Genomic DNA, 12,903 nt, shown 5'->3' with positions numbered 1-12,903 from the left:
AAATTTTAATTACAAAAGTATGAATGACCTGAATATTTATCAAGGTTACTTTTGACCAGTAGTTTTTCTTGTGTTGTAATTTCCATGTCGATTACAACTAAAACAATCATGATTGCATTTTACTAATGACAAGAAATGTTTTGAATTCTTTCCATTGCACTCGTCATGTAACCTCCTTCTTTAATTGTAAGTACTTGGAATATTTAAATGTTGCACATCTGAGTTGACTTTCAATAGTAAAGTAAGAATAATATCATTTTTAATAGTGATATCGACCATCATGTTCTGTTAAAAATACGTTTAATTATTTCCACATAATCGTTATCTGTCTGTGAATCTGGGTTTAATTCCCGGGAAACTGGGACATTTTCACTACATTTTCCCAAGACAGTGTCAATTTCACAATACAAATAAGAAGATGTGATTTGATTGCCAATGACACTATCCTCCACAAGAGAACAAATGACAGAAAATCATAGATCACCGTACCGTATGGCCTTTACCAATGAGCAAAACACACACAACATAGTAAGCTATAAAATCAATTTAACAAGATTATGTTTTGAGCTATAAAAGTCAATTTAACGAGACATCTTCTTTCTTATTTTTTATATGATCCGTTTTATGAATGGTATTGGTACTATTGTACCATTTATAAAACGGCTGTTTTGTTTACACTGCTGGCAATAAAAAAAGATAGACCAAAAGTCTTTTTAGTAGCATTGTGTTAGATGGCTTCTTTGCAGCGAAGTGAATAATTTAGAATCAAATTTTTTTGCACTCCAAAATATCGCAAAACAAAATTTCTTCTATCTTCTTATTATCTCGTTTGTCTAACATTATATACTTATTATATCTTAAATCCCCATTTTTTTCAAATTCAAGAAGAATTCATGACAGTGTTAGAGTATATTTTTTTTTAATTTAACCACCATTCTGAACTCTATACTGAAAAATATTTCTGGATCCAAGCAAGAAACTAAATACTAGTAAGCAGATGTCGTTTTCGTAAGGCTTTGGGACAAACTGTCATAATGGCACTACATGAAAACAAAATAATGTTTATCTAATATGTTATTTACAAAAGTTACAAAACTCCAAAATCCAATAAATATGAATCAACCAAAATGCAGTAAAGAATTCCGGTAGAAAACAATTAAGAACCTTTTGTCATTCAATTAAGGAATAAAAAAGGTTGAAAAGTAATTAACAAAATTCCTTTTTGAAAATTTGACATAATACAATTTTCTATAATTGTTGTAATACAAGAAAAACCTAATGCAGAACTTCAGGTGTCATTTGTTTCAATATTTTCGAATTGAATATTTCCCTTTTTCATCTGCGAAAAGTAATACCGATCTTAAAGTCATACTGCAAAACATGTCTAAAAACTACAGGAGTTAGCAAAATAACTAACAGGAAAACAGCAATTCAAAATTTAATACGTGTTTAAGTTAACAACGCAGTCGGACTTGAGCGTAGTAAAAGAATGAACATTTGCAGATATGTTTTAATAGAAAATCAACTTATACTTAAAGCAATGAATGAATCTATAAATTTAACCTAAATATATTTATATATATACCCAATGGTTTTATTGAACCTTAGCAATGTTTCTGGAAAAACCGATCGTGTTCATTTGGCAGTTTGTCTAGAAACTTAAGCGACATTATTTAACTTAGATATTGCTGATTGTTGCATCCAACTGTTTTATATCTTGATCGCTTAAGTGTCTAGAATGTATTAGATAATAATTTGAGATGATGTTTATAAAAAATGAATAAATGATACACACACAACCACTGTTGAGTTTAAACCCTTCAAATGTGCCGCTGTCTAACAAATTAAGTCCTTGCGAATTAGAAATATATATATAGTTAAATTCAACGAAGTAAGTTTTCCATAATTCTGGATATGTTTATCAAAGTTTTGGTGTACCAAGAGATAACATTATTAAATATTAGAAGTCTGTGAGAACTAAATTTGATATCTTCGTGTATGATGACGTATCTCATAAACCCTATGTAATAAAGACCTATATGGTGTTTTGATTTAAGGTCCTTGTATCATGTCTTTGAGGTCAAGGTCATAGATACATTTGATATTCTAGATTTTGATCTTTACTTTGACTTCATATGTATGCATATTAAATGGAACATTTTTACATTGGATTACAAGTAATGACATATTTAAAAAGCCACCAGAAGTAAATAGTTATCAAAAGTACCAGGATTATAATTTAATACGCCAGACGCGCGTTTCGTCTACATAAGACTCATCAGTGACGCTCATATCAAAATAGTTAAAAAAGCCAAATAAATACAAAGTTGAAGAGCATTGAGGACCCAAAACTCCAAAAAAGTTGTGCCAAATACGGCTTAGGTAATCTACTCCTGGGGTAAGAAAATCCTCAGTTTTTCGAAAAAATCAAAGTTTTTTAAACAGAAAATTTATAAAAATGACCATACAATTGATATTCATATCAACACCGAAGTGCTGAATACTGGGCTGGTGATACCCTCTGGGACGAAACGTCCACCAGCAGTGGCATCGACCCAGTGGTGTTAATAGTTACATCGTAAAAGTCAACCATACAAGCAAATAGGAAACAGTAGTAAGTGATACATGATTCAGCCATATCTTTTGTACTAAAATGGTTCATTAAGAGTGATGTTGAAAAACGTCATTCACCTATATGTAGTAAGCTGACAATGTTTTAATCGACATTTTCATTTATTAATTTCCATTAAAGTATCAAATACGGTAACTATCAAATAAAGGAAAGACATGTTTATTTTTAATGAAATTATTAGAACATGCAGGAAATAGTCTAACTTCATATATCACTAACTACTGTTTCGTTCTATTAAACAGAAATTAAAAAGAGTTTAAAAAAAAGTCAAAATTGCATTGAATTGGTAGATCTCACACAAAACAGTTTGATATGCCATTGTTCAAATTACATTTCCCGCTATAAGCACTAGCATAATAAAAAGCATAAAATATAATAGTATGTTAAACGATAAGTAAGCATTGATAAAAAAAAACGGCTAAGCAAACAATGATAAGGTAAGCAAAGCCAAATACCCAGTTGTTTTATTTGTCCAAAGCCAAGTTTCGGGAAAGCTTTTCCTTATTTTAGTAACTTCTTTTAGATTTGATCCTCTGTCAGGTCCGTTAAAATTAGGTGAAGGAGTAGATGGCATCATCATTCCTCCGCCAAATGAAAACTGAGGACGCATCATTTCCCACATAGGAATCATAGCTGTGGATTAGACGAAGCGTTTTATTGTGTTCCACTTACTTCAGTATTTCTTATGTTCTTAAAACGTGACTCTGTACTTTAAAAGATCCCGTCAGTATAATATTGTTCTATGATATGTCATTATGATATATTTCTATTATGAATTACTATATACGTTGAACCAGAAACGTCAAAATCATTCAATCGCGTAGTGGAATTAACTATTTTTGGATTCTTATAAATTCTATATAACACTTTTGGACTAGTTTAAATCTCGGTCTATTTCTGAATTTTATTCTTAAACACTTTTGATTTTTTAACCCTGTATGCTAACATTGCCTATGTAAATTTTAAAATTGTTTGTATGCACATTGAACCACATATTTATGTGACGTATAAAAAAAAATTCTGACGTCAGACACTCAAATCGATCAATGTGTTCGTAGAAAGTAGATGTGTTTGTGTTGTATTAAATTGAACCTTAAGACATTATTATACGATGATGACTGCTGTACCCATATTTTGACTATTTTATTAATTGTGTCTATATAATTAACGCGTCAATGTAAATATAACGGAATTTGATGAGACTGTCATTAAAGTGAGAGGGTTAGCGCTATAGAACCAGTTTTAATCCACCATTTTCTACATTTGAAAATGCCTGTACCAAGTCAAGAATATGACAGGTTCTTGTCCATTCATTTTTTGATGCGTTTTGTTATTTGATTTTGTCATGTGATTATGGACTTTCCGAATTGATTTTCCTCTAACTTCAGTATTTTTGTGATTTTACTTTTTTCAGATTTCAGAATGATTAAATACCTTTTTTATTGCTGCCGTTCTTGATTTATTCTTTTCTTTCTAAGTCGCATTATAGCACACGACATATATCCTTTGCTTTGTATCGAATCAAAGTTATTTAATTGTAAGTTACTTCAAATTGCTGATCTCATTTTTAAACTTTTAAAGTGTTTTGGTATATCAAAGGCAATTTTGACATCCACAAAAACTGATATATGTTGCCCATATATGTATATTCTACGCTTCATATTCATATTGAGGACCATTTCAAATTATAATTAGACCATCTTAAAGACGACAAGTCTTATTTGAATGTTAGAGTTTAAAAAAAAAAATCTAATTTAAAACAATTAAAGATTTCTAAAAATAAGTGATCCGTATCACAGAAGAAACACTGATTAGCAATATATTTGATAATTTTTTCCGTTCACGAATCGTATTTTTGAAATTACCTTCAAGTGCATTGCAAACCAAAAGTTTGGGAAGCTAGACAATATAAAACATTTGAGAGGAAAAAAAGAACAGCATTAAACTCTGATCAATTTCTCCTAGCTATATATCCCTCATCATTCATGTGAGACATTAAACTTTTTTAAATAAAAGACAGTTGTTATCTATTCGTCTGATGTGTTTATCCTTTTGATTTTGCCATTTGCCTAGGGGCTTGCCGTTATGAATATTCCTCGGAGTTCGGTATTATTGTAATTCAACTTTTAATAATATCACTACCAAATACTGGCTACAGTCGAATAATACTCTTGTAGTTCACAATGAAACTGTTGAAATTGTTACTGCAAATTCTTAATCTGCAGCTAAGAAGAGCAGGTTCATTAATTCTTCATTGACAGATGAAGATATAAGAAGATGAGACAAAAATCCAACAACAGACAGCTTACTAAAGTTGGTAAAAAACTATTAATTGAATTGTTCAATATTTGCTTCTATTATTTATTAAAAAACTGGATCAAAAACCGACTCCAAATATCGTGTGTAACTGCATGGAACAAATTCATAGCAGAAATTTGTTGTAGGAAACATTGTCAATTTTAGGTTAAAATCACCGTATATTGCTCCTTTAAGGATAACAGATTTGAACTTTTAATTTGAAGTCGTCTAATTCTTTAATAATTTACTCTAATGTATTTAACTTTATACTATTTTTACTATTCAACAAATTTTTCAAATTTATTCTTATATTTGTTTTTTCTTTCTTTTAGTCATCAACGAAAATGAAATGTTTAAAAAATGATTGATGCAAGCTACAGCTAGGTCTAAAATAACACGAATATAATTATTTCTATTCTGATTAGGACAATAAAGATAATTTCTATGTCCAATGTGTATAAGAGTAGATCGTTTGTGTAGCCTCTTCCATAAACCTCCCTTTTTGGTTTGTTAACAAGCAAACGATAGGCAATGTGATTTTTCAGAGTAAGGACTTTTTAACAGCAATCATTAACAGTTGTCGTATCTAGGTCAAATATGTCAAATTGCTACACATTGTAGTCAAACTAAATGAATTAGTAACAACATGTGTATCATTTATTGGATTTAGAGCATTGGTTTATTCACAAAGCGAAAGAAGCACGCCATATTAGAATTTGTAATAATACTTGAAAGCAAACTAAGTCCTCGCTTTCTATTTCTCAAAATTTTAACTGCTTCTCATATAGAATTCTTTTTTTATCCTATTACAAATAGCTTGAGTACATGTTTTTGCCACTGATATGTAATACATATTTCCAATTGTATGTTGATACAATATTGTTGTTACTGCAAAGATTGTTTATACAATTTCTACAAACACGTTTTTTTTTATATTTAATACGATAAGATCGAAAATGTAAATTACTCCAGCTTAAGAAACCAAAGAACCCGTCCTAGCAGAAGTAAGCAATCTAGCTAAGAGTTTTTATAGAAGAATGAAGTGAAAAGCCAAAATATTTTTAAGATACCCAATTGTTGTATTTGCCCAAAGCCATGTTTCTGGGAAAATTTGTCTAACACGGCCAACTTCTTTTAACTTAGAAGATGTTCCGCCATTTACCATACTTGGTAAAGAGTTAATCATCATAGCTCCTGCTGGTATCATGCCTTTTTCAAACAATGGCAAAGGTCTATAAAGATGCTCTATAAAACACATATTTAAATTTAAAAAGATATAATACTTATCGAAGTATTCGACGGGACCTACTTACCATAAAATACCATCAATGCTGGGAGTTAATAATAGGTAGCGTCTTATTGATGAGTTGCATTTGTATACTTTCAAAGAATTAAAAACCACTTTTATGTAGCCCCCCTGCTTTCTATGCGAAATTCTGCAATTTCAAGTATTCATATCGTATTAGTCTTAAGTTCAAATAAAGTCAACATGGACTAGCTTACATGCCCATGAATTTTACAATATATACATGAATTAACTTAGATATGTAACAAATGAAGACGACAGTGATTTGCTTTGCAAAGTAGACGCATATAAAAAAGTACTTTTATTAAAATAAAATGCACATGCAAATGCTATTTTTGCCACCAAAGCGTTTTATAAAACCAAAGTTCACACGTCATGCAGGTTTGTAATGTCATACGCTTATCTCAGATTTTCTTGAAATCGGAAATGTACCTTTATCCCCATAACTATAATTTTTCCCAATAGAGCTAAATACTTTATATCATGTTTATTTTTATATGTACACTACCAACAATTTTATAACTGGAACATATACACAAACATGAAATAAATATTATTTGTGAATTTTAATTTGTAAATTATGAAAAGTGAGTAAAATGCAAGAAATTACTCCTAAACAAAAACACATTTGACTCTCATCTCGAAAAAAGTTTCATATATGTAACAAGGATATACAAGTTTTTAAATGAAGTGTTTATTGAAACACAGTTACGAATTTCTAACATTGTATGTACACGTCCAACACTCGGCTAACCGAGAGATAGGTCGGTTAATCTATATTGAGTATGCGGCTATATCGGCAGAGGGTCTGTTAATCGGGTTGGCTAAAGTCTGTTAATCAGGTGTGATCGTGAAAATCAGTGCAAGGTCAGACTGTTTCATTGTATAAGTTTTTAATTATATTTATATCATAAAAACTATTCATGTCTGACAAAATGATTTGGAGTACTGAATACAGTGGTGTAATTATTTTTTTTCTAGCTTCAATAAACGATCTCTAAAATGAAAAGGCGAGTTACTCATCAGTAAATTTATACACATTTTACACACACAAAATGTACACAAAAATGACAAGTTGGTTGAGTTTACTTGTATGCAATCTTTTGAACATCGAAAAAAGACGGGCATTATGTTTGTTTACCATATTAACATCAATTTGTGAAAAATCTACACGAAAAACTGTATTTTGGTGACATAAATCAATTTTTTGATAAAATTATGGTCTGTTAATGGGTCGGATGTATAAAACTCGGTCTGTAAATTGGTCTATTAAGAGTCATGAATGACATAACAAGTATAATTTAATTGCTATATGGGGTGTTATCTGAATAAAGAGATAGGCTCAAGATTAGTGGCTAGAATAATAGATGGAAACATCACATGAACAATGAAACATAAGTTTAGACAATGACATCTGAAAATTGATAGAAATGATTTTAAAAAGTGTAAAATCAAAGAAATATTAATTTCATCAAAGTATGGTTGCATATATCATGTGGATTCTGTTACATTGATATGAATGGCACCAATTTGTCATTTACATAGTTAACAAGTACGTAAATCAGAGATAAACTTCGTAATGTTTTGATTTTTTTTATTAAATGAACTGAAAATCAAATATGTTTATAATGCAAACAAATATAGACAAACATTTCAACATCAACCTTTCTCTACACCACCTTGAAGGTCACTAGATAGAAAAACAAGCACAAGAACTTTTTTACATAAATAAGGCTGTTAGTTTCTCGTTTGAATTATTTTACATTGTCTTATCGGGGTCTTTTATAGCTGACTATGCGGTATTAGCTTTGCTCATTGTTGAAGGCCGTATGGTGACCTATCGTTGTTAATGTTTGTGTCATTTTGATCTTTTTGTGGGTAGTTGTCTCATTGGCAATCATACCACATCTTCTTTTTTATACGTTTGTGGACTGCGAGTCGGCTAAATGACTAACGATATCGTAGGAATACATTATTACTCAAAAAATATAATTAATATTATGCATTTATAGTGATTTACAGGCATATACATTTGTCTTGTTCTTAAACATTAATTCAGCACCCAACACTAATATAAACAAAACTTACTAATGTCTATTTCTTGTTAAGAACCACGGTTTAGAACTTGGTACTGGCATTTCCTTAGGCGGCACAAAATGAGAATGATGACTCGGTACAAAGGAAAATACATACCGGAAATAAACTCCTCGTACATACCAGGATTGAAATTTGATATTTGCGCCTTATATTTCCGCCAGACACGCGTTTTGTCTACGAAAAAATCATCAGTCACGCTCGAAAAAAATGTTTAAAAGGCCAAAAACAAAGTTGAAAAGCATCGAGGAAATACAACTCATACCGGCACACTTCAGCGTATAGCTCCGGCGTGTTCAAAATAATTTACGCTGCCAATATGCTTTAACCGTGTATTGGGCGTACTCGAAGCGTACATAAGACTAAGCCTTTATCCGGCGTTCAAGAAACGTATTTTGGCGTATGTTGTATGTTTTTATGCTGCATAAAAAGGAGTAGGTCCGGTAACACCCCTTTTTGGCCCCAAAATATAACAGTTTTACAAAATTGTTAAAATGTTAACTTTTAGTTATTTATTGGACAGTTGAATGCTTCTGGTACATAAATATGGGCTGTTTTTGACAATACAATGCACATATATCGGGTTGTAGCACCATTAAGTCATGCTAAAGTACTGAAATCTTCAAAATTCTATAATTTTAGTTAAGTTTTAGACGGTTTCCATGTAAAACGAAAGTGGCCGCATTCGTGTTCATCCTTAATATTGAAATGTAAGTTGTATTTTATGACAATACATAACATATATAAAGGTTGTGGATGAACACGGACGCGGCCACTTTCATTTTTGACAAAAACAATCTGAAAAATGACGTTTTTTGGCATATTTGAGAGATTTTTCATATTTGAGCTTGAATCGGATCGTTTTTTATGACTAAATCAGTTAAAAGCTTTCACTTATACTAATTGAATCAAGTGAAGTTGACACTTTTAAAATGTTTAAAAAGTGGTCAAAATCTTTTGTCAGATGAAACTGAAATTTCAGGCCAAATTGAGTCCTTACCGGACCTACTCCTTTCCTCGGGTTGTAGCGTTCATCAAGCGTAATACTTTCCTTCAGTGGCTAGAGGTATAGGAGGAGGGTTGTTATCTCATAAATATGTTTATCCCCTCCGCAATTTCGCGCCTGTCACAATTCAGGAGCCTCTGGCCTTTGTTAGTCTTATATGATTTTTAATTTTAGTTTCTTGTGTATATTTCGGAGTTTATTATGACGTCCATTATCACTGTACTAGCATACATATTTTTAAGGGGCCAGCTGAAGGACGCCTACGGGTACGGGAGTTTCTCTACATTGAAGACCCATTGATGGTCTTTATCTGTTGCCTGTTCTATGGTCGGGTTGTTGTCGCTTTGACACATTCCCCATTTCCTTTCTCTCAATTTTACCTTTGTATTTCGACGTACTTCAAACTTATGTACGCGCATTGAACGATTGCTAAGCATTCCTATTGCGTGCAAATAACGTATACCGACTTTGTCAGATTTCTCTGTACGTTTGGTGCTCGCCGGTCTATCCGCCAATGTGTGAGGCCGGCATAAGGTAATATATTCCTGAGGTAGAAAAGCCTAAGTATGTCAAAGAAAACGCATGGAATTTAACCAGCTGCATTGCAACACATGACAGATTCATAGATGTTACAGATTTTGAACAGACAAAAAAATAAGGGCTGATTGATAACTTGGCGTAAATAATAAATTCATGGGAATTCGAGTTGCCAATCAGTTCATATAATGCTTATTTGAAGTAACACACTCTTTTAATGAAATGCAGTAAAACAAATAAAAATAAAAGTGCTCTTTCTTTTATGATACTGTTGCACCGTATTGTAATGTTTTCGTCATAAGTAAATCTCATTTTTTTTCAATGTGAAAATATAAACTCAAGGTAGTAAGACTATTGCCGTGGCTAAATAACTCTTAACTGACACGATTTAAATTGTCCAACCCATTAACAGACTGTATTTCCCTAATATTCATTAAAATGTGGCTTAATTTAACTTAAATAACAATTATGAAATATGTAACAATGACAATTGATTTTTTTTAACCAAAGTACTACTTTGTGTCCTTTAAATCATATCTAAAAATGGTTTTTGGTCTTTTATCTAAAATATTGCAGCTGCTATGAGTACAAGCATACTTGCGCGACGCCTTTTCGTTTTACTTAAAATTGCGCAGGCTATGCATTTTTGTTAATGTAGGAAAATGTTCTATGATAGATATCATTTTGTCAGACACTTTTCTTTTTTTGATGTGATTCTCATAATATGCCAAAAAATCTGTATATTTAACAGAGTTTAACATTAAGTTGTGAGTTTTACTCTTAACAGACGTATAACCAACCCGATTAACAGACCCACCGGCGATATAGCCGCATACTCAATATAGATTAACCGACCTATCTTTCGGTTAGCCGAGTGACGTCCGTGATGTAGAGAAATAAAATTAACCAAAATCGTCAAAAGTAATTGTATTTGAGTGATTCGTTATCTGATATCAAACGTGAATAATATTTTATCCAACAGCTAAATCCAGTATTTCATTTAATCAAAAAATTAAATGCTGATAGATTGGTGTAGCTCTAGTATCATTTTCAAGTTGACATTCAAAGATTGTTTAACTGTGTTTAATTGATAAATTTAGACAAGATAAAAAAAACATAACGTTATCATAAAAATTATAAATATTTATACGTGATATCCTGATCTGTTCTATGACCTTTAAGCACATACTTACAACGTCTCGTCTAATATAATTGCTTGAGTTAGCCTTCTATTTTCAAAGAACAAACTTTTTCCGTGTTCTAAGTAACTACGCATGAATGATTAACCTCCAACTTATCAATCTTGTAATATATTTTTTTTTTTACAATTAAAAGTTTCTTTCATTAAAATAAAAAAATCCTTTATCTTCCATGCAAATACTTTGTACACAAAAAGGGTCAACCATGAATCTTTTGAAGTGAAATTATTAATAAAGCAATTTGATATAATTCGTCATAAATTGGTCGATCATTGGTTCCATAATGTCCATTGACAAATATTTCATGCATGTAAACTATCCAATAGACTACCTATGGGTACATACCAGGGGCCTATCCAGCTATTTTAAAAGTTGTTTCAACCATAGATATGGGAGGGGATCCAACTGTTTGTACTCGACATTCAAAAGCATTTTAAATATAGTTTTAGTTTTTATGTGAAATCAAAAAATGTGTTCAAGAATGTAAAGCTTCAACTGCAATTTACGAACTGTCTGCTTTCGGTCAATTTATTTTGTCATATTACCATGGAAATAAGTACATGTATAGTAAAACACCGCTTTATATATAAAAAAAATACTTACACCAGCAGCTACCATCTTTTCTTTCTAAAGTCAAGGGCCTTTTGAAATCCAATTTTTACAATGATATTAGTGAGTAGATTTACAAAACTACGTAAATGAGCTACATCAAGTCAGCCAAAACATGTCAGGATTACTCAAGTTGTAAATATGTGCTAAATTGGATAGTGTATAGAAAGGAATATAATATGAAACTAAGAGCTCGGGGCAAACCCTTCGCTCTAAGTTTCATATTATATACCTTTATATACACTAACCGACACTACCAGTATAAAAATCCTTCAAAATTAAAACTATATAAACTTTCATTACGGTTTTCATTCATAGAAATGAATTTAGACTGAACATAATTCTCCATTAAACATTGTCAATGGTTGGAATACTGATCTTTTGTATATTAATTAGTGTGAAAGATTAGCGTAAACATAATTGGACTGCTGTACACCTATTAAAACTGTTCACTCAATTAATTTGATCTTACTTATTTAAAGTAATCAGTTATCTTATCAAAGCCTTGTAATTAACGTGTACATATTATATCACTTCAAATTGAAAATATAAAACAAAAGATCGGTTTTGATTTTCTAATTGTTAACTTATGACATTTTAACATTGAGAAAAGATCTACATCATTGCGCAAAAATATTTGAAAATCCGTCAACGATCTAGATTGGTAATTTGCACCACTCTTGGATGAAGGGCCATCTTCATTTGTTGCTCTTTCACGAAAAATAGAGGAAACACATTAATTGGTTTCTTATGTGTTTTATTTAAAACATGATAATGGAATTGATATATCTAGAATAAATTCTCGAATTACTGGTGTTTCCGTTATGAAAGTGCGTATGTTTTTTGATGGGGGACGTATCATTCCACTAGTGCCAGTGCCTGTCGCAGTGCCAAACATACCGGAAAATCCCATGCCATCACAAAACGGACAACTATTCATTACTAAAATAGTAAGACAATTATTTTATAACGAAAAAGAGGTTCCAACGAGATTACCGTGCTAGGTTGTCAGCTATGCATTACATGTTGATTCACATACCAGATCCTTATTGTGAATGTGTTGCTAATTTATACTTGTATTTGTTATAATAAAATATTGTTTACACTAAATACCAGAAGCACAGGGTCAGTCTTACATACGATTAATAATACTTGTATTATCATAATATAAAAAAAAATACTTTCATTTTCAATTCGTTTGCAGTTTTTACATGATCTTTTT

The 12,903-nt window shown here is 31.2% G+C and overlaps 1 protein-coding gene across 6 annotated transcripts in view; it reads right to left on the bottom strand.

Annotated features, from left to right (window-relative positions):
* Positions 1-12,903, bottom strand: part of LOC134697251 (CD109 antigen-like) — a 65,975-nt gene that overhangs the window by 21,169 nt on the left and 31,903 nt on the right. The window contains exon 19 of one of the 6 annotated variants that reach the window (XM_063559408.1): positions 6,001-6,175. The exons of 4 other annotated variants lie outside the window; for them this stretch is intronic. In XM_063559408.1, the coding sequence (XP_063415478.1) occupies positions 6,001-6,175 (175 nt within the window). Of the gene's footprint in view, positions 1-3,087; positions 3,266-6,000; positions 6,176-12,903 lie in introns of all 6 variants that reach the window. One more of the 6 variants, XM_063559407.1, reaches the window with a different exon arrangement.

This window comes from Mytilus trossulus, chromosome 14 (assembly GCF_036588685.1).
Source record: "Mytilus trossulus isolate FHL-02 chromosome 14, PNRI_Mtr1.1.1.hap1, whole genome shotgun sequence".
NCBI lineage: Eukaryota > Metazoa > Mollusca > Bivalvia > Mytilida > Mytilidae > Mytilus > Mytilus trossulus.
The sequence above is the reverse complement of the archived record's forward strand: the minus strand, read 5'-3'. Positions and strand labels throughout refer to the sequence as shown.